The following is a 23,558-nucleotide window of genomic DNA, read 5'->3' on the forward strand; positions in this document are numbered from 1 at the left end:
GGGGTCGTCAGGCCTCATGCTGTCTTCAGCTCCTCTTCAGAAGTTCCTACTTACGACATCAGAAGTCATAAATTGATGTGTTCAAATGGTTTTGGTTGGAAACAACACGGGCGAGCTGCAAAAAAAAAGTTTTTTTTTCTGTCGCCAAAGACAGCAAGTTTATTTTGTGTTACTGTAACAAAAAGAGCAGAAGATGCATTTTAGATGAGTATTGCTTTTATACAGTTAAAAGCAATGCATACTCTCATATCAGTTTTCTAAAAAGCTTTTAGCCAGCAGTGCTGGGTATATCATAGATGAATAACAACGATATACCCAATTTACAATAAATCTATGAACGGCTACATTTGCTTTTTTGTTGACAGGCCCTCAACTCAAAGTCGAGGCCCACAGAAAAATACAAGTTTCCCCACTATTATTTCCGACACTGTGGTGCCGTTCGCATATGCTCACCAATATTTCCGACACGACTTGAAGGCAACACAAGACTAGGAAGCCGTGTACTAGTTTTTATTAAACAACTGCACAGCATTAGTCTCAACCCTATTTCTTACACACCTGGCTGTAATACTGCAGTGCTCCTGGGTCACGTGTAATAGATCTCCTAGACTAACTCTGAGCAGCCCTGACAGAGACGTGTGTATTAGGCGGCAGATGTTCAGCCCTTCTCCTCAATTTATACACACACTTTGAGCACAGGGTGGGCTCCAGGCCCTCAAGCGCTCTGAAAGAATTTGAATGCTTCAGCTCAGCGCAGGTGAACTAGTTGGAACCTGCTGTGACGCTCGTCACAAATAGCTCAAAAAACTCGCCTCCATCCACTCAGTTTGGGAGCAGGCGAAGAAACTGCAGCGTGGCAAGTTGACACTCTACGTTTACAGTGCACCACAAAAGTCTGAAGTGTCCTAGCATTTCAAATGGGTTTAAGAGAAACGAACATGTTTTCTCTGGAGGTTTGCAATACTTGACCACATTACCTGCTTAGGGTTGATGTCCAAAGTAAAATTATATTATATTTGTGACAGTATTAGTGACACTTCTACCCTTGTGTTTCTTTAGAAATCAAGTGGTTAACAGGGAGTTTGTCCCCCTTTGCTGTAGTAACAGCAAGTAGTATTCTGGGAGGCTTCGCACTAGATTTTGGAACACTGCTGTGAAGATTTGATTGCATTCAGCCACAGGAGCATTAGTGAGGTCAGGTACTGATGTTTGATCAGCTCTGGATCACAAACGCCACTCTAGCTCATCCCAAAGATACTAGATGGAGCGCCTTCACTCCAGGGAACGCAGTCCCACTGCTCCACAGCCCAGTGCTGGGGGCTTTACACTCCTCTAACCGACGCCTGGCATTGGGCATGGTGACCTCAGGCTCATGTGCGGCTGCTACATCATAACATTGTATTGGCAGTGTTTTTCCAATGGAGATCACACAAGCTGTGTGCATGCAACTTGCTTCCTGTGTCAGCAATGGGTGCACCTTAAAGAAGCTGAGTTCACTAATTAGAACGGCTGTCTGGATACTTTCAGAGAGATAGTGTATGACCAAAGGAATTTTTGTCTTGGATAACTGAAAACTAACAGTGAATATCAACCAGTCAAAAAAAAAAAAAATCCAACGTTAATTTCATAATTGTCTGTTTTACGAATATCCTGGAGTGTTTATTGACGCCATCACTTTTCACTAAATATCTCAAAATCCAGAACAGACAGGACGACCAGCTGACGCGCGAAGACAGTTGATGACACACACAGCCAAGCGTTTCTATGGTAACGGGACAGGCACTTCCTGCCCATGATTATGGGCTTCTTTGAAAGACACCAACACAAACATGTATACATGGCATGCCTGGCGAGACACAACCTGCCAATTACACCCTGCTCAGTGGGATAGTTTCTAATATTAGTCCATCAATCAACCACAGCAGAGGATCCTGCCTGCTGTAATCACACTGCTGACGACACTACACTGGACTGCACACTTCTTCAGGGTCAAATAACACACTGCGCGTAAAAGAAACATAGACCGGTGGTATATACGCATTTTAACACACAAACTGACATACACATAATTAATATATCATTTTGAATGTAAGTTACATTATAATGCAGACACTAATATTTCTAATATACACTAACACTCAAAAGTTTGAACACACTCGTTTTTCTTCACATTTTACAATAATAATGAAGTAATGAATTTACTTTTCCAAATAACATCAATTTTAGATGCTTAAGTAAACCTATTTTTGGTTTAACAGAAGAGATCAATATAGAAAAAAGCCAAATGTTGCGTACACATACTCATGTAGCAGCATCTGTGGCTGCTGATCTGGCTAAAACAGTGCTAAATTCAATTTCACACCCAAATTTCTTAAGTCATTTGTCACACACTTCTATCCTATACATAAATATTACGTGTTGGTAAATATTACAGTCATTCATCCTATGAGTGGCAGCTGTTAAGCCGCAGATTTTCAGGTTGTTGTGAGGAGTGGGCCCTAGTGCTATGTGATGCAGCTGAACAAGAGTGGTGCTGCCACAGAGGAAACTGAAGTGCAGCAAGTGGGCAAGCTGGTGTGGGACTTCTGCATTTTTTCCTGACTTGGCCATTCAGCTAAACAGGCTGACTAACTTCAACCAGTATACCAGAAGAACTAGTATATCAGCCACCTCATTAAAATCTTGAAATTGTTCATACGTAAGTGCTCCAGTCAGAAATAATCAGCCTTCTGCTAAACAGCTATTGAGACCCCACCCTCCTAACTGACTGGCTGAAATGCATTAATAAGAAAACACATTTCACTAATTAACTTTTAAGCAGATACTAGTAATTCTATTAGTAACTAAGTATCTATTAAAATTAATAAATAAATAAATAAACTAAACATTAACTAACCATGCATAGCCTATCAAAGATTACAATATTATCATTTAAAAACATGCAGTGTGGCTTTGTTTCTCACTGTAAGAGAGAATTTAAAGCATGCGTCATCACAACTAATCACTGTAAAATGCAAGATAATAAAAAAAAGTCAAACAAATCAAGTAATCATGACAACCCCACTTTATATATTCTTCAATGTGTTCTATATTTCTATGTACATATACTGTTACTAATTCTATTTTAAGTTTTATCTTGTGCATTTTTGTTTAATATCATTGGAATTTATGTTTACACCTGCACTACAGAACTTCCTTGCACATCTTGTACTTCTTGTAGTGAGGAAGACTGACTGCGTTTCTGAGTCAAAGAACAATACATGGAATAAAAAAAAGAAAAGCCAGCCTCCTTTTGCCATTAATCTTTCAGAAAAGCCTGCCATGAAATCATCATAAACCCACCCATTCGTAAGGCTTAATGATATACAATGAATTATTGAGTAAATGGAGGCAAATGGAGACACAAGCTGTGTTTTCTATTATAAATGCAAAAACACTTGCCCCACAAAAACTAATTAACTACAAAATTAAAAACAAAGACAGCTTTGCTGAAAGGGAAAAATAAAATTATAACGCCCTCAACAACACTAGTTTCTGCTTGACAGCACATAGTAATAACATTACCACTCGTGCCAAATTAAATCATAAATCAATTCGCCATTTAATCAGAACAGTGCCTCCTCAGTAACGACTTACAGCCTTCGGTCTTAACGGGGGTTATGTCTCTGGAAAGGTCAGAGCCAGATACTATTTTTTTTTTCTAAAAGGGCAGCAAAAGTCCATCTCATTTAACGATTAGAAGCTGCAGTTATCACTGGAGCCAACAAGAGCATGCTGTAATTCAATATGAATTATTGCTGGCTCACTGCTCAATGAAACAAGTGGAGAGATTCTGCAAAAAGCGAAGATACCAAACTTTCAATCCATACCACGTTTGTGTTTGTACGTTGGAGATATATTTTTAGATAATTTATCTGAACTTGCAGAAAAGTTGTGTTGCACAATCCTTTGAGGAAAGAAAAAAAAAAAACAGTAGTTCTGTTGTGACTTTGAACATGCTTTACAGAACACTGATAAAAATTCAACCTAATGAGAAACTGTAGCTCACAACTGAGTTTATATCACAATACCTACAAAAGTTGCAGTAAACAAATGCGTTTGTGAGTATTGCCAGATCAACTGGTAAAAAACCTAATGTTGCTAATCTGTTAGCAAAATGAACCTTTTCTGAACTGCCTTCTCAAGCACATTCTCCATTTTTCACACCTGCCGGTTAGTTGTTTTCGTCTCTGTATTGTGTTCCTCGTGTATTTAATTCCTCTGATTAAGATCAGAGCTAGACTAATGGACAATGAACAACGCTTTGCCCCAGTTCAGCACTTTCATGTCCAAACTGTCCTGGCCCAGCCTTAGCTGTCGAGAGTTTGTATCAGGTGATGTGTGCTAAACTTTCCCATAATGCTCTGTTGTCTCAGTCATGTAACTGTCTTTACCTCGGGGCGTCTTGTGACAAGGACAATGCCTCGGATGCCTGCTGTCCTCCAAACGCTGGAGAGAAACTAAAACCAGTTAAACTCACACCTCTAACAACACACATCAGGACAGCTTCAGAAACTGTGAATGAAATTAAACTTGTGTCGAAAGCATTTGAGAGTTTTAAGTGCCATCAAAGCCTATGCAAATATAAGACTAACTGCTATTTGCCGTTAGCACCCTTAATATCTCTACAAAGGTTACAATGACAACCAAACAAGGTATTACTATTTCATTGCTGTCCCAAAAATAAATAAATAAATAAATAAATAAAATAAAATAAACCCATCTCCACTTCTGTAGGTGTTTATTTTTCAAAATGCTCCAAAATGACTTGGAACAAAACCCTTTTTACGTTAACTAACATTAAAAGTTAAGGTTGTTTTTGCCTTCTACTGTTAAGCTACCATTTTGAAGATACATGTTTTTTCATTGGACAGCGACAAATTGTTAGCAGGGGTGTTTGACATTTTCATGGTATGATGACCTATTTAGAAAACAGTTTCACATTATTCAACAGGTGGTGAAAAAATACAAGAAAATGATAATGAAATCTGAACACCACTCATACATGCTTAATTCTACATATTGCCTTAAATATTAATTTTAAACAACCTCTACAGTGTTTGAACAGAACATTTTCTTTATTTCTGTAAGGTGTTTTTATTTATTTAGTTATTTACACATAGTAGCAGAATTTCTTTTGTGTGATATCTGTAGGCCACTGCTGTTTAAAGCAGTGGTTCTAATGGGGTCTATTTGCAGGGACTGTAGATGGTTTTTGGAAAAAAAAAAATGCATAGGGATATTTGATAATGACATCAAAAAGATTTTGGTGCAAGCCCTCTACTGTTTGTTAGCAAAGTTAACTTTGTAGCCCCGGCAGTAAACTAAAGAAGCAAAATTTGGACACCAAACATGTCTTGGATGATGGACTACATCTACTTCATTCTATTCAGTAACGGTATCTCCTACACAGCTGCCGTACACTGCACTTCTATACATGTTTTTTTGAATGTCCAAACGTATGGATGTTTTGCATGTATTGGGAGCAGAGTGTACGTTTGGTAGAACTCAGGTACGTATGTGTTACTGTACAGTTCTACTGTCAGTTACTGTGTAACTGTGAGCTACTGTGTAACTGAAGACAAATTCTTCGTGTGTGCAAACATACTCGGCTAGTGTAGCCTGATTCTGACATTTAACAACAGGACAGCAATCAATGAAGGGAAAACATTTTTGGTTTAAGTTCACGGCCTAACCAGACATTGATGGCCACCTCACAAGAAGGGCTTCTGAAGTGTCAGGGTCAAGTAAATTGGAGAAAGTTTAGTTTTGTTGCTAACCACTGGTACAGAAAAAAGCAGAAGTTACTGAGCTAGATACCTTGAGCCCTTTGAATTGTCCAACAGGAATGTTCATCACCTCTTGGACAGACTTGATTTTAGGCTTAAGTTATCTGGCTAAACTGAGATGTCCTGCTTTGTGAAATATATTGTAGGCCTGGCTGGAATTCATTTTTTGCCGATACAAATAACGTCAACATGCACTATAGCACAGTATGCGAAGCTTTTTGTATTACAATATACGTAATCTTGCTAATTATGCAAGTACATGTGAGTCAATGAAAGGTGTGTGTGTGTGTGTGTGTGTGTGTGTGTGTGTGTAAGCCATAGGCTTTGTCTTTCCTTGTCCAGCCAGCTGAAGAAACTAATTACACCGTAATACAAACAATCAAATTGCATAACTATTGATTGAAATTTGAGAAGGACATTCAGAAACCAGGCCTTCAGATGTAACCTGCTTTTAAACACCCAAAACAAAAACACACATTGAAAGTCTTCGTTTCTGTTGTACAAAAGCAAAATTGGATGAATCACCCAAGAGAGAGAGCATTCTTTCTTTCGACTTTTGAAACTAATTCAAAGCAATTGAAAATACAGCCATATTAGCTCACTGGTGGCTGATTTATGCTGTCTGAAAGGGAACCGCTCTGTTTATGGCTGAAAAAATGCAGCATGTAATGAAACGCTTCACAAATAACGATGCCTGCTAACTATCTTATAGCCCTACAACAATCTGCAAGGCAGCTGGTCGACAACAAAAATACCATGGGAACTTAAACATGTTGTTATAATGACAAAAAATCCTGAGTTTACAAGAGATTTGTGGATGGGGGATAGAGCAAAAATATAATGATACTTCAAAACACTTCCATGGTACACAATACGAATCACGAGAAGAGACGCAAGTTTCTAGTGGGTTATATTTTCTACAGATGCCCAGATGCATGCGTCACATGATCATAGGAAACTAAAGACCAAAGATCTTGTAAACACATCCTGCAGGAGCTTGCTTATCTAATTTAATTTATTTTTCTTTCTTCTTTTGCTAATGCCTTCCCCACATAGAGAGGATGGAGTAGTTCTATCCCCCCAGAGGCGTTCTACCTCGTAAGTGGTCCAGAGATTCTTCTAAAGCATGCATCGTTTCATGAGGTGGAAAGTGTTTGACTAAACATGGAGAGCAGCAGCTGTCAAAAACGTTCTTTTCCAAAGAAAAGCAATAGCTGAAAAATCAGAGATGTGTATCTGGATGGAATGAAAATGTTCAGACCACCACTGACTGGTGAAGAACAGCAGGTAATTCAACCTGTAATTTTCTCCGGGAAGAAAAACACTGACATTGGCAATAATTTCACCAATACAGATACAACCACAGTATCAATATCAGCCAATATTATTGGCCAACCAATATCGGTCTGGATCTAGTGTGAGCACACGCCAGAATAAACTCTCTATTATGGCTAACAAACGATTCTGATTACTGAAACAACAAAACTGAAATCACTGATGAATTAAAGTGATTGTGACCTGGCCTACTTCTACTACACAACTTTTACAGCACTTCCTGTGCCAAGTCCTTTACCTACAACATCAGAACCAAAATGAGGGGTGACTCAGTGCTAAAGTTAGCATCTCCATCCATCTCTCTGTCCTCTTACTCTCCTTATTTCTCTCTCTCTTTCTGTACCTCTGATCTGTTTTTCTGCTTCCTTTCTCTTTCTTTTCACTCGCTCTCTCTTCGTCCCAGCTCTTTCTTCCTTTCTTTCTTTCTTTCTGTCTGTCTGTCTCTCTCTCTGCTCATCTCTCTCACCTCTTCCTCTTCTTTCTCTCTTTCTCATTTTCCTCTTCCCTCCCTGCAGGTGATATTTTTAAACAGTGCAGTCGTGGCCTGGCCCTCTCTCGCTTGCTTGTTCACAGCGCACACAGACCCTCCTTGAATAAACACAGGAGGAAGAAAGCACAGCAGAAGGTCGCCGCCTCGTTCCAACATGGAGGAAGAGAAGCAGTCATTAAGGTCCCAAATGGACTCAAATACACCATTACTGAGCAGTACTGATCAAATTCAACATTATCACATTTCCCAAACACACTGCTGTATTTGATGAAATTTAAGTTTTCCCTAATAAAGTTAAAGAGCCCATTTTTTTATTTTACTTATTCTCTTTGAGGTCAATATGATTTGTAGTTGTTGTTGATTTGAAGAGGTTTTGTCCCAAACAAAACATCATTAATTTTTACATGATCATTTTTGAACTTATTTATTTCTTAGAATTAAACAGGCTGCGTTTGATACTGTGCCTTTAAGACGGACACATGAACGAGTTCTTTTCTGACTGGCTGCCCTGCGTTGTACCTAATTTAAAAAGCAGTGCAGACAAGGTGTAAATGCTGCAGGTTGAATAGGCTACACATGTAGAATGATTGCGAATGTGACAAATTTTGTGACGTCACAAACACAAATTCAGGCTGTTTTTGCAGCTTAGTTTTCAAATGGGGTGATATGGACTGTGGAGTGAACAGTTTGTTTTAAACTAACAACATCTAAATATATAATAATATCAAAGTTAGCTCTCCACAATAAGGGCGCATTATACCACTAAACTTTGATTTGTCAAAACATTCACAGAAACTTATCTAGAACTGTGACTGGTCAGGATTCTCACAGCACTGTGATTGATTAGAGGGTTTATTTGCATGTCTTAGCCATCCATGATATCAGCCCTGCAAAGGCCAATACTGCAATAAGGATTAAAAAGCTATAGTCTAGCTCTACTTTTAACTGAATGGGGCAAACCACAATAACGGCTGTCTGCGGCTCAGTTAAATCTTTGCCATACGCGAGTTCCTCTGTAGAGTGGGTATGATTAGGAGAGTTTAGACTTGGCCCAGGGCAAACCAAAGACCGACTGATCCAATTATTACAACCACTGCCGTGATAATGGCTATAAATACACTTTAGTCTCGCACAGGCTTTAACTCAACATAACTTCAGAGTTTACAGCCAGACTTCAGCCCGCTGGGGGACCAGAGGAAATTTAGCCTTCAGTGAATGGAAAGAAACGACCTTCTTTTAAAAAGGCAGCGGTGAGTGCAGGGAGCAGTGCATTTTAACAGCATAATCTCATAAACCGCAAGTCTGAGTCTTTATTTTGCTATTAGGCAGCATTACGCAAAAAAAATTGAACAACAAAGTGCAACGGAAGTTTTTTCTGTCACTGAAACACATCAGCATTTTTTATTGTTAAAAAATAAAGGGTTCTTTTGAATGATTCCAAAGAAAAACACCACTTTTGGTCCCCTAAAGAAACTTTCAGTGGGAAAACCATGATATACTCCAAACCTTTCCACTAATAAGAAGACTTATCATTATCAGAGTTTTTATTATTACAAGAGGTTTCCTAGAACCATATATCCAAGCTAGGAAACATACCATCAGGACTTTTATTTTGTATAAAACCTAACACCATAATTTTGTTATCTGTATTATTATTATTATTAGTAGTAGTAGTAGTAATAGTAGTAGTAGGAGGAGGAGTAGGATAAGTAGTACTTATTAGTACTACTGCTACTACTACCATGAAAATGTTCAACTTCCATTAAACATATTAGCTGCATTAGGGATGTAAAGTGGCCTCCTAGAACCCTTTTTCTACACCCAAGAAACATTCAGGAACATTTATTTTTAAGAGCGTATCAAGTCCATAATTTTTGTTTTTTTAGTTTGCTTTATGAATTTATGAATTATTAGTTGTAATTACTGCACAATTATTTCAGCATCATAAATCAGCAGACTACTGCTTACAAAATGTAATGGCATTGGATGGATGTTCTGATTTTACTGATATTTCAAACAGATATTTGATGATGTGTTCATTGAGAGCAGAATGTTTATGCAATGCTGAAATCCTGAGCTGAAATAACTGCATTTTTTCATCTTATTGCATCTGGAATATGTTATATTTCTCTGTAATGCTCTCCAGGTAGATTTATTCCCAATTTCTATATTTTGTAAGTGTTAATGTATCTGCAACGGCAGATATGTACTTGATAAGTATCATATCAGCAATTCCCTTACTGGTGCAACCCTAATTAATACTGTGTAAACATGTTATGATAAATGGACCAAAAGAAATGGTCCAAACATTTCTGGTTGAAAAGTAACATTTATATATATCAAAGTTAAGAACTTTTTTCCCTTCTCCCATAAAGTTATGGTTTCAGAGAAGCAAAGTTTTTGTTAAAGTGGTGACAACAGACTGAAATAAAAAAATAAAAAAAAAAATAAAAAAAAAACTACAGTTTTATGGCTGTAGTCCCACTTCAAGCACTAGTCACTTAAGAACTAGATTACACACTGGAGTAAAGTGGTTTCCACAGGTTTAACTCCATTAAGACTGGACCACAGCATGGTGCCACTGCAGGACAATCTCCTCCCTCTTAGTGCACTAATAGGTGGCTAATCCCATCCTCAAAGCGTCAACACCCATCCTGACCAGCACTAGTCGCTAATGGTGCTTACACACGGGCGAGGAGGCGCATCCTGTAGAATACGCCATGCTGCTAGATTAGCCTGGGTGGTGATGACATGGTGAGTCAAAGCACATATGACTACATGGCAAGAAACAAACCTGAGGGCATTTACCTTTAAAGAAATAAAGAAATAGTTCTACCATACATGCTAATGTTGCTTACAGTGAAAACAAACTAGTTGCAATCAGAATTGTGCCATTTTCACAATGCTTACTGGTTGCTATTTGCTTCCATTCATTGTTGGAAACCTAGTAGTCAGACATAATTACAGAAAAGTCGTATTCTAATCTAATGTCTAATGTCGTTAACAATGAATGAAGCCAATAGTCACCAAACAGCATGATGTTATTTTCATAATGCTAACTGGTGACTCTTCACTTTCATTCACTGCTAGCAACATTGGCATAATGATTGAACTCTTCTTTTAAATCATGCCATTTCACCAAAATGATTGCATAGTGAGCCTGAGGGATGCTACTTTTTGTACATGTGGGGAAAAAAATTATGGTAATAGCTCAACCATATGTGCTAACAAATGATCAAAGCTAGTAGCCACCAATCTGCATTTTTTTCCATTGTGCTAACTTTCACTCACTGTTAACATTAGCATTATTGATCAAAACATTAAATTACGCTAGTTGCTAACAAACGTTCTTGTCATAAATACATTGCTACTCACAACGGTATCACAGATTTGTGCAAGCTACCTACCTATAAAAATTATATGCAAAACCAACTAATGTGTTCAGCTACTAAAATGAACATTCTGGCAGAAAAATCCTCATTTTAGTCAACAATTAAGACATCACATCCCTAAAATGAGACGTTTTGTTCATTCTGATTCAACCTGACCACAAATCTGAAATTTACATATCTGCCTACGTCAATGTAGCCCCAATGAAATTTCTCACTTTTAAGTTGTGCAGTGTGTAAACCCGAATAATGTGTCCAAGCATACAATTCACTCCCGTCCATACCACCCAAATGTGAAAACTAAGCCTCAAACACCACCTGTTTTGCATCCACTTGTTTTTGTGACGTCACAAAAACACTGCATTTATATGATCATCCATTCAGCAGTTTAGCCCCGCCCAATCGTTGAAGTTATAAAGAGTATTTCAGCCCAGACTGCTTTTCAAACAAGGCACAATACAGGACAACCAATCAGAACAGAGCTGATTTACATATATCAGCATAAAAGGCGCAATAACGAAACCAGACTGTTTAATTCTAAAAGATGAACAGAGGCTGGAATTTAAGACTGTTTTTGGTACATAAACCCACATAATCATAAAACAATCCAGGGGAAACACAAAGGATTTGGGCTCCTTAAAATGTTACTTTTTTCAATAAAGAGTTTAACTGCAGTTTCAACAGTTCATTCAAACGAGTGGGACCTTCAGCAACACTGACTGCTAAACAGATAAAACCGTGCCGTAGCCTTCCTGACCCTAAGGCCAGGGAATCACATGCTGCAACTTATACACACACACATGCACTGACAGCAGACATAAGAGAGAAAGAGAAGGGGCCTCTCCACTGATGGTTACGTCCTGGGAGCTGCATCACAAATTCTTTCCTGACTCGGCCTGAACGCCGGTCCAAAAAAAGGCAAGTGTTCTGAAGCATGGAGGCTGCCCTGCACTCACTGAGCTCTTTCTGCTGAGGTGCAAAAGCACCACATTGTCAGCACAATCACTGCTACAAATGCCCTTTTCACAAAACATAGAGCCATTCTTACTCCAGCGCATGACATAGCGGTAGTAGATATATTATTTATAAATAAATGAGAATTCTTTCATTAGTATTATCACTGTACTGTAAAAGGGTCAAAGACCATCCTCCATTTATGTAACTGACATTCAAATTTCTCAGGAGATATTTCTGAGGAGATCAGATGAGATTATCTACACGCAAAAGAAAAATAAGTGGAAAACAGGATTTTGGGAGTTTGGGATTACTTGGCTCATGAGATCAGAAAATACAACCAACGTCTAACCCTGAATTTGGAGGTGTGGGAAAATATGCCTGCAGATTTCTTTGAAAAACTGAACGCAAGTCTGCCGAGAAGAAGCTGTAATGATGCTAAATATTGGAAAATCTGATATTATGTTTAGTTGTTGAGGCTTCTGTGAAATATCCTGCTATAAATGTTTCCTGCTATGCATTTTTCCTGATGCGGAATATCTATTCAATAGATATTTGAATAGACATTAAATGAATGTGACTTTACTGAACAATGGCTACAACCATTTCATCGTTTTCTAAGATTAATTCACTGAAATGGGCAGCACAGCAGTAAGACTGTATGCTTATTAATATTCACTTGGGATTCAAGACAATTCATGAATCCATGAATCGAACATGCTTTAGACTTTGTGCAATAACAAAGACAGAGAAACTGACAAACATCCACTGTTCTAACAAACAATACTGAATGACATTCTTAAAAGAAGCTATGAAACTAAGAAAAAATTCCACTATAAGATATTCATTTGACTAGTTATGCTCTACTTTTACTATACAACAAAAAAGCAAAATGAATGCTGGCCTTTCTTTTTGTACTTCTGCATCAAATAAGTGCAGTAAGGTGGTGCAAAAACCACTATATGTATCTTACTCTGCAACACTGAAAAAGAGCGCCTGCTAAACATGTAAACCTTTGTAATAACCGTCATGTCTGATTTATCTACGTGAAATGAATCAATGATCCATCTTTAGAGTTTCAACCTGTCTTACACACTACACTTCATATATGAAACACATCGTGACCATCTAAATTACAATAAAGTAATATTTATAGTAAAAATCTCATCAGTCCTGAAATTCCATATCGGTGCAGCCCTAAAAGTCTTCAGCAGGTCTGTAGATTTATGATTCATTTGCACACAGCAGTAGTACTGGTTCTGGCACTGCTTCAGTATTACAGCTCAGTGCACACAACCTGGACCTTATACCACGGATTACGTTTCTTTAACAGTAATATTAAAATATGTCATGCAATACTGCCTAAGGCAAAATAAATAAAACTGTCAATCACTGATTAAAAACTCTGTTATACAGACAATATGGACAGATTCTTGTTGTCTTTCCTCTTAGTGCTGATTTTTCTGTGTTAATCTGCTTATTTGCAAGCAAAATATAAAGCTTCTCATAAATTCTGTACACAAAGATCAATAAAACTTCTTCTGAACTATGCAGCATTAGTCTGGCACTGGGCACAAAAAACACACTTCACGTCCCTGTAAAGGACAACTAAAACCAACGGTCTTGATATAATAAACTTATGTATTCACTTCGATTATTTTATCAACTGCTTAAATATATAAACAGACAAAATGTTTGTGCGTTATCAATCCAAAAATAATCATGTTTTGAGACTGCTCACAAAAAAAGAACCAAACTCAAAAGAGCAACAGTCAGTGAACAAGAATGTCGCAAAACATTAAAGCAACCAGAAATGACATCTCTAAAGCTGACGAGCAAACACGGCTGTCAGCGTCCAAATCTTGCACCCACTACTTCCTTAGAGAAATGTAATGAGTCTAGTGAGGAATACAATCATTGCAGACAATCTCAGACCACCATCAAACACTTTCCAGTACAGCTTCTGATGCTATTTCAAGCTTGACACGTCTCTTCCATACAGCTGTAAAGCTGTCCAGCCATTTTTGACCAGACTGCGACACAGGTGCTGAAAACACAGTGCACTATTACTCGTTTCCTATAAGCAAAGGGGCTCCATTCATAGTCAACTGAGAACAGAATCTGAATCTTTATACTGCATTCATGCGAGGTTTAGGTCCAAGAGTTTCCCCAAACCTCAAGTCAACAACCACCTACATTTCTTGCAAGATCTCTTATATTCCCAACGGGTCCAGTATAACCTGAGCAGATGCAACTTTCGAGGAGGAAACACCCTTCATTTCCACACACATTATTTACATTCCCTTATCCACAGTGTTTTAACCAGGATCAGTTTAAAAATACGAGCATTTGACATTTTCACACCATAACGACTCCTGTGTGCAGCTCTTGGAGGGATTTGTAACTTAGCCACAGCTAGCAACCCTGCTAAGCTAGAGCTAGCGAGCTAATAGAACAAAAACTGACAAATAACCCACATTCAGAAAGCATTTTTAGGATTAAGAGTGAATTAGTGAGTTATAAACTTAATTCATTCATTAGAGGAGCGCGAATGAATTAAGTGTGCGTTTTTGAGGTCATTTTGCGGCTCTGTTATGCCTAGCAGGGTGTGCTAACGCGCTAACGTTAACGTCATGAAGCGAATGTTTCAAGCTTGAAGTTGTAACGTTAAGGCCAGAACAAGTGACCAAAAACCAGAACAAAACACACAGACAGGAACGTCCTGCTGGCGTGTTGGGCCTGTTTCTGATTTTCAGGGGACTAACGTTATAAAATGATCTCCTCTTGGGTTAATTTGATTCATCCGTTCTTTTTTTCCTGGACATTCTTCCCAATTCAACTGCAAACGTTATAATGTTAGTTAACTTGGCAAACCAATGTTAGGTGTATTAACCTCTTTCTGTTACTTCGCTCAGGACTTAACTAAGAATAAGAATATTGGGTTTTATAATAAAATATCCGCATTAGAGTGCGTTTTAGCAAACTGAGAAGCGTTAAGGGTCCTAAGGGTGTGCTACAGTCAACCAAATCAAGCTAATGCTGAAGCTGGTGCGAAAACGTTAAGCTGCAGTTAAGGTTAAGGAGTAAAAATGCCGGGTTTTCTGATCAGACAGCCGCACGGAGGGCTGTTTCAGCAGACTGAGAAGGGTTAAAGGACCTGGTGCAGGGCGGTGAGGCCGTCCACATTGGCGTAGTTGATGTCCGCGCCTCGGTCGAGGAGCCGCAGCACCTCCTCGGTGTCTCCGCTGGAGCAGGCGGCCAGGAACACGGCGCCGTCGTCGAACTTCACCTTCGTCTTCTTCTTCCTCAGCACCGGCGGCTCCAGGTCGGTCTCTGATCCCAGCCAGCGCTTTAGCTGCTCGTTCCGTTTCTGCTTAGCGTCGGCCATCTTCATCACAACACAGACCCCCCCCCTGGACCCGGTGCGCGCTGTGTTTTTCACTCCTGAGCTCGCTTTAACAGTGTGTATGTGTGTGTGTGTGTATGTGAGCGAGTCAGTCTCCCTCTCTCTCTCTCTCTCCCTCTCTCTACTCCGCCACGATCCCACAGCGCAACGGGGCGTGGGAGAAGCAGGAGGAGGAGGAGGAGGGTAAAAAAAATCACACAGGGATTGGTGTGGCTTTTTTCTAATAACGCGATCTCGCGAGATTGCCTGTGGTTACGTCGTTGCCCTTGCCCGCGTTCCCTCCTCCTGCACGGCCTCGCTGCGGCATGACGTCATCGCCAGCGAAAACGAATGCTGTAAAAAGTCTGTATTTTGTTGATTTCGGGGGATGTAGCACTGTGTGAACTAAGATTTAAAAAAGAAAAAGTTTTCAGATGGCAGTGACGTCACGCTTCCCCCAACCCTCCTTCTCCTCCTACGTAGAGCTGCACCATGACATCATTGTCAGTGAAAATGAACGCTGTATGGAAAAAGTCCTTTCATTTATGTTGAGACGTATGGTGGACCTAAATAAAATAAAATAAATAAAACAGAATGAAATTTTGTGAAATTATCGCAAGCTCATGGTGATGTCACGCGTTGCCCCCTTTTTTCTTCAACAGAAGCTTCAGCATGATGTCATCAAACACACTAGCCATTTAGAGAGAGGTAAAACTGAAGGCTGTAAGAAAAGTCTGTTGAGGGAAGTGGGGATGACTTAAGTCGTCAACTTTTTAAAATAAACAAACATTTCAAAAAATTCTAAAGATCTTGCAAGGTTTGTAGGGCTGTAAAAAGAGTATGTCATTCATTTATTTTTGGAGGATGTCAGTTTGGTTTATGTTCTCTTAGATTTTCTTTTAAAATATAAAAAAAAACTTTTGTGAGAACAAATGAGTGCTTAATAAAATGCAGAGTAAATGCTTAAGCATGCTTAAACATTTCCCAGGTGGTTGCTAGGGTGTTGCCACAAGGTTTTTATAGTATTTTAGGTGGTTGCGATGGTGATCAGCTGAAGTTTGTCATTCACACATTTTTGAGGCTGTATTGAGTTAAAGCATTTCATAAATTTCAAAACTGAATTACTTTCAAACTAAAGGGACTAATAAAAGTTGTTAGTTCACATGCTCTGGACCTGCAGCACGATGTCATTATTAGCACTGTGGGATAAAAATGAATACTGTAAAAAGAATCTCTCATTCGTTTAGTTTGCTATGGATGTGGATGACCATAAAACATGCTTTTAATATAAAAATTTACCTTTTAAATTTAACTCTAATTTATCATAATCAACATATAAGACCTCAGAGGACACATGTAGGTTCACTGGTGGTTGTGAATAGCAAATAAAATGGCTATGTTTGCGTTGCAGACATTGTGACCCCTTCACTGTAAAGAAATATGAGTCAGCAAGTTTCTCTACAATGAACCATTTCACATCAAACCACTCTGTGAATGGCTTAATTAACATCTTCAGAACTACATTATGCAGAAATTTTGATAAATTGGTGAAATTCCCCTTAAAACCCTTGCTTCACTTGAGAACTTTATCTTAGTGAAATTTTGACAAGTCTGTTTATTTTAGCTCGAAGTTGGTCCATGCTGTTAGGAAAATGCCAAATGATATTTATTTGCACAAGTGAGTCACTTTGGGTCAGGACAAAGATTCTGCTGTTTTATTCTAACATTTTCACATCATTTTCTCTTATTACAACAGATGAATTGCAAATTAGCACATGACAAAATGCACTGGCACATTTGTCATGTTCCACTTTGTACCTCTGCACCTGTAATAGTCACATCCCACCTGTCTAGCTCATATTAAATGCCATGTACATTTAGGTAACATACACTGTAAAAAATGACTCGTCAGATCTACCTAAAATGACTTCATGTGGTAACAAGTAAACTAACTAGTTTTATTCAACCTAAATAAATACTTTGAATAAACGTTTTTTTCAATAAAAGTAGTTTTTTTGAGTTGAATAAAACTAGGTAATTCACTTGTTACCATATGAAGTCATTTTTTTAAGTAGATCTGATGGGCCACTTTTTACAGTATACTATGGATGTGTATATTTTATAATACCCTTTGTTTTTATTTGCTTACTATTTCTATTTTGTATCATCTGTTATATATGCATCAATTCGAAGTGTACTTGACCAGTAAAGTGATATTTGTGATATTTTTTTCCCTGGTAGGGTCTTTTTATTATTATTATTATTGTTATTATTATTATTATTATTATTATTTTGGCTTTTGCGTCTATTGCACTCATCCACAGCTGGGTGGTCTGGCTCCACTGTGCTGGTAAAGTGCGTATTTTGGCACTGCAGTGTGTTGTTATTGGCTGCAACCCATCAGAGTGAGTACAGTACACTGAAATGGCTTGATTCAAATGTGCACATCATTTTCACATGAATACAATATTTTGCATAAGCACAACTTTGTCTTTCAGTTTATGCATATTTTGGCAATAAATGTTTTGATGTAAAACATTTCATTCACTAAATTTAGCTCATCACTTTGTTCAGCAGCTTAGACCAGACATCTGAAGAGTTTAATGTTTCTAAAAGCTCCCTGAAAAAAAAATTGCTTATGCATGCTCAACACAATGTCTGAGACATTGTTTTACAATAGCTTTGAGATCAGATTTTTTCAAAGCAAAACAGTCCCCAAAGAAAACATTTCAGATTTACCACTATTATACCATCATCAACAATAAGTATAGATCATTCAACTGAATTAGTTAGAACTGATACAGACAGTAAGAAACTAAATATATACAAAATTATTATTGATAGGGTACTTTCTATGGTAGGTGTCTGTCCAACCCCTAACCACTAAGTACTTAAATTTGAAGTTAAAGATATATTTATTATAAATTCATTTTTATAAAAAATAAAATACTAAAAATAAAAAACTTTATTTAAAATGCTGTTCCATGTTTTCATGTCACTATGGAAACACATATTTAAAAGTACACTTTTTTGTGTTTTAATGAAAATGTTATGATTTTATGTGTGTATAACTGTTTAAAACTGTGTTTGTTGGTCATGCACTGGCTAGTGTTTTTTAAGTTCTGCTCAAAATTAGCTAAAATTGTCAATACTGAAACAGTGAGTCACTACTGGTAGTGTTATGCTTGTTTTGTTAGTGACAAAATGGAATGTTCAGTCATTTATTTTAATAAAATGAACATAATTAAGGAATAGAGTCACTCAAAGCAAAAGGATTCCAAATGAGTTAAAAATCTAAACCGTGTTTTCAACTCAATTCGGTAGAATCATCCATATACACACTCAGAAGATTTGTGTAGGTTCACTTTCGGATAGTCAACGTGTGTAGACGTGTGTAGACATCATGACCCCTGGTTCCTATCACCACCACTGTGAAGAAATCCAAGTCAGTAAATGGCTGTACGTTAAACCATTTCACAGCAAACCACTCTGAATGACTCTGTATACATCTCTAATTATTAAATTATTAAATTATGCAGAATCAGTGGAATTAGCTTGTGTTTTATTTGTTCTTAACAGTTCCATTAAAACCGTCATCCCAAATAAAGATTTTTTTTTATTACTACTGCTAAGAAAAAAGTCTGTAGGTATTTGTCAGTTCTGGTCAGTTTCTCTGGTAGGTAGCCTAGGATATATCATTGTAAATGTGTATTGTAGCAATCTGTACATTTAGAATACTCAAAAATGATCCTCTTTAATATGGGTTTGTATTTTGGGGCACTGCCACCATATACAGCATGTGAGTGATCTTCAGTCCCAGCCATTATAGAAAGTATTCAAATGACGTCACAATTGTCACCACCGCCATATTGTTGACACACCACTGGTCAACATGGTGATGACAGTGGTGCAGTAACCATTTGTGCACCTTAAGTTAATAAAGTATCTTGACAGATAAAATATAGCGATGATGTGCTGTGTTGTTCATGCTAGTAACATCAGCATGTTCATGTAGCAACAACAGCAACAAAAAACAAACAATAGTGTAAGCTTTTCTACTATTTCGGCTGTCCGGCTGTCCGGCTCTCTGACATTGTGAGGGGAAAGAAATCTTTATATAGTGAGAACAAACAGGAAAAGCTTTCAGCCATCTCCCTACAGCAAATTCTGCTCACACCTGTCTTTCATAGCTAGACAGACAGATGAATGATTCTGTATTTTTATTCTGTAGTTTTGTTCCTGATCATTTTTGAGTGTTGATAATTGTTTACCACTGACACATGATTGACTTATGCAATCTAACTATTCATGTCTGGATCTCTTCTGCTTTAGCTAGACAATGAAGGCAGCTGAGAGTTGACAGTAAGTGTGTAATTGCTAGGCTAATTTAAGTGGGCGAGGATCCAGGCCAGTGTCAGTGTGGATCTGCAAGTCTGTGTAATGATTCATGATGAAACTCACACACAGAAAGCTCAGGTCACTGATGAACAAAGCCTGACAGGAAAATGAGTCAAAAGCTGAAAAAAAAAACCAGCAAAGCCAAAAGCTAGAATGGCAATGTAAAGCATAACACATGAGTGCAGTGATGACACGCTGTTCTCTAAAAATGAACGAAAGTACCTCACATAGCTAAAAACAGTAGCAGTCGCCATCTTGAAGCCTTTTTGAATGTTTAGTCCATGTTTATAGATAGTGTGTCATACGGTGTCAGAAACCACATAAGCAAGTCTGTTTGAGATTACTAAACAACTCAACACAGTTTGAGGTGAGTGTGTGATCAGTTAGGCCTGCAGTTAGCAGGAATTAGCATGCTAAATAGCTTCCATAACCTGTTAGCTACATTAGCCCCAGTAGCTTCAGTGCTAAAACTGAAGAAGCATACTTCAGACAGTAACATCAACAGTAACAAAGGGGGAAATGGGGTAAATTTCATCGAGCTATAAGTTGCTTTTCACCTCTTCTCCTAGTTGGAGGTTTTCAGTTCCTCATGAAACTTTCCTCAACTCTATCCATCAGCCTCCACGACGTCCAGAGAGAGCAAACTTACAGTAATGGATTTCAGCACTCTCAGCACATGAATCAGCTCTTGGCAAGCTAACATTTCTGTGTGTGTGTGTGTGTGTGTGTGTGTGTGTGTGTGTGTTCTTATTTGTGGGAGCGCACTAGCGTGCAAAAATTTGGAATCCCTTCTCATATGAATAATTTTTTATTAATTTATAAACATTAGTAGTTTGTAAAGTAGATTCAAATATTAAAACTAGGCACCAGATGGTATTTCTACATGTTATATTCAATATTTCAGGTGATTCTTCTAAAATCACTGAGGTTCTAAAAAATGAGATTATAGTAAAATGAATATCTAGAATGTATGACAAGTGAATTCAAACATTTGAACGGTAGGATGAATAGAATAAATCGCTGCTCCCACAAATCCCCAAGCAGAACTGATACTAAACTTTTCACTTGCAAACATGTCTTCTACTGAGAAGATTAATAGTTTGATCAATCCTTGAAAAGAGCTCAGTAACACAAAGATAAACAACTAGTACATCACATTGATTTATCAGTCTACTCATGTTTTAGCAGGAACATCAGCATTTGTAAAGAAGCCATTAATCAATTAATTAATTGAGCATGTTTGCTACATGTTGTGCGCTGATTCTAACATAGGTCATAAACAAGCATTGATGGCAGTTTTTATGAGAGAAATAATAGGAGAAGTATTCTACTAAAAATATTAAAATTAACGGTATTCTCAATACTGCCTTCATAAAAAGCAACTAAATGCAGATACTTAATTGTTGTATTCTGAATACATATTCCCAATACTTGTATTCCAATACATCTGAACCCTAGATATATATATTGATAGATAGATAGATAGATAGATAGATAGATAGATAGATGTGTCTATGTATAAATATATATTAAAATAATTATAATATATATTATAATACATATTATAAATGTGTTCAGAATGAACAAATGAATAGGAATTTTCAATATGACAAGTGACATTAAACTTTGAAACAGTAGTGTGCATGAATTGTCCAGGAACTTTGAGGCCCCCAAAGGTGAGGCAGCCTTCCTTCGTTTTTATCCCAGCTTGGACTCTTCTCCAAAACTGCTGGATTATTTCCTGGTTACCACAGCAACCGCTGCTGCAGTGTTTGTCTAACGGCGGTCTTCATCTTATCCAGCCACAAACTCTCTCTCGCTTTTCCACTTTCAACTGTTTTTTCACAGTAAATGTTTGGGCATATCACCTTACAAATTTTGAAGGCTGTATTTACAGAATTCCTGTGTGCGTCTGCAAGAAGCTCCTGATGTTTATCTGTTCGAGGGGTATACACTAAAGACGTTATTTTTGTGGTAATGTCTGTTTGCTGTTGTTGATAAGATCAAAGTGGTAAGGTAGTCAAATAAATTTAATTTGTCCGTGTATAGAAGTACTTCTGCAGCGTACTAATGTAATACCTGGATGATTGTAGAACCACCCAAAAAACAAAATTAGTTATTTTGCACACAGCGGACTGCAGGGTGACATAGACGAAGGAGTGGAGCTACCAGAGGAAACTGCAGTTTGAAATTTTCAAAATGGTCAATGAACCAAGTAGACCCCCACTACACTGTACAAGAGTTATTTGTGTTTGGCTACTTGCAACATACAGCTAAGGATTCCAAAATGGTTTAATAGTAACCAGGCATGTTAGGTTATACAGGGAGATTCACTCGAAAGAGGCCCCCAGTATTCTGTAATAGCTCTTGTATATGGAGCTTCGAACAAGCCGGGATGCCCCTGCGTCAGAGTGATGAGGTTGGTGCAGGACAGCCATTGCGACGTTTAACCTCCGTTTGCAACTTCTAGGTGCATACCCCCATACCCCTTCACCCGGTCGCTCGACTTCTCATCAGGATGGTGGTGTACAGTATTGAGTAGTGCCTCAAGGTATGTAGCGTATTTTTTGGTTCAGACTGCTTCATCCTAAAGGGAGTTACAACAGAATATTCAGGGCCTCTTTCAAATGAATCTCCCTGTAGATTCTTAAGCTAACTCCTTAACTTTAGCTCACTAAAAACTTTAGCTTTTGCTACCTACCTTCTTTAGCTATCTACTTACTTACTACATACTACATACTACACTACTTTAACTTTAGCTCCTTTTCTAACTTTACCATTATATTCTTTACCTTCTATTTTATTATGTAGTATTAACATTTTATGTAATAATGGGTGTACGGTGGGCGGTACAATGAAATTGAACGCATTGAATTATTAATCATTAGTTTTTTAATTAAAAAAAAGCTGCATTCTTTAGAATTCTAAACTTCCAGAATTCTAAGGATCCTAGATTTGGATGAAATTCTCAAAATCTTAAATCTTAATCTAGATTCTGTAACTTTCAGTGGCCACATATTGATGAAGAAAATAAATCTACATAATGGACATACATCCAGTACAAAAGCTCTGTGCACTGGGTGACCCATAAACTGGTGAAGACGAGTGAAGAACGTTTGAGCAAATCCAGACCCCCGCTGCCTGTTGCCATGGAGACACTGGCGCCTGAAACGCACTCTCAGTCCTGGCTGGAGTGAGTGGCCAGACTGAGGAGCTATCACACTGACAGGCCTAACCAGGCTTTGATCTTACGCTGAATGTGAGAGTGCAATGGCAAGACTTGAAATGATAAAGTGACAGGGTCTCCAGAGCATGTGCTGATTTTCACCTTTCACCCTGCCTGAGACATACACTCACCATCCACGTTATTAGAAACACCTTCCTTGTCCGCTCACTGACCACTTTATGAGCGCCACCTATATGGCCAAAAGTATGTGGACAAGCCTCCTAATTATTTAGTTCAGGTGTTTCAGCCACACCCATTGTAAACTGGTGTATAAAATCAGGCAATGCAATCTCTACAGACAAAGTGAAGAGTGCAGTGATCTTTAAACTCTTAAAATCCCAGGCTGTTTACATATTAAGGCTTATTATTCAGTAACTACAGGGTCTTCAATGCAAACTAGTTGAGGTATTCTCAAGGTTGAGGTTATAGAAGCCTGTAATAAAACTTTGGGCCTGCCAGGCCTTTCAAGGGGTTAAGCGTGGCACTCTCATAGGATGCTACCTTTCTCACAAGTTAGTCAGAAATTTGTGCCCTGCTAGATCTGCCCCAGTTA

The 23,558-nt window shown here is 38.1% G+C and overlaps 1 protein-coding gene across 9 annotated transcripts in view; it reads right to left on the reverse strand.

The window, feature by feature from the left end:
* ppp1r12a (protein phosphatase 1, regulatory subunit 12A) overlaps positions 1-15,526 on the reverse strand; it is a 100,828-nt gene extending 85,302 nt beyond the window's left edge. For 7 of the 9 annotated variants that reach the window (XM_036577197.1, XM_036577196.1, XM_036577192.1 and 4 more), the window contains exon 1: positions 15,154-15,390. In XM_036577197.1, the coding sequence (XP_036433090.1) occupies positions 15,154-15,390 (237 nt within the window). Of the gene's footprint in view, positions 1-15,153 lie in introns of all 9 variants that reach the window. The other 2 variants (XM_036577189.1, XM_036577198.1) reach the window with 1 other exon arrangement.
* Between the last annotated feature and the right edge of the window lie 8,032 nt (positions 15,527-23,558).

Source organism: Colossoma macropomum, unplaced genomic scaffold (assembly GCF_904425465.1).
Source record: "Colossoma macropomum unplaced genomic scaffold, Colossoma_macropomum, whole genome shotgun sequence".
Classification (NCBI taxonomy): Eukaryota; Metazoa; Chordata; class Actinopteri; order Characiformes; family Serrasalmidae; genus Colossoma; species Colossoma macropomum.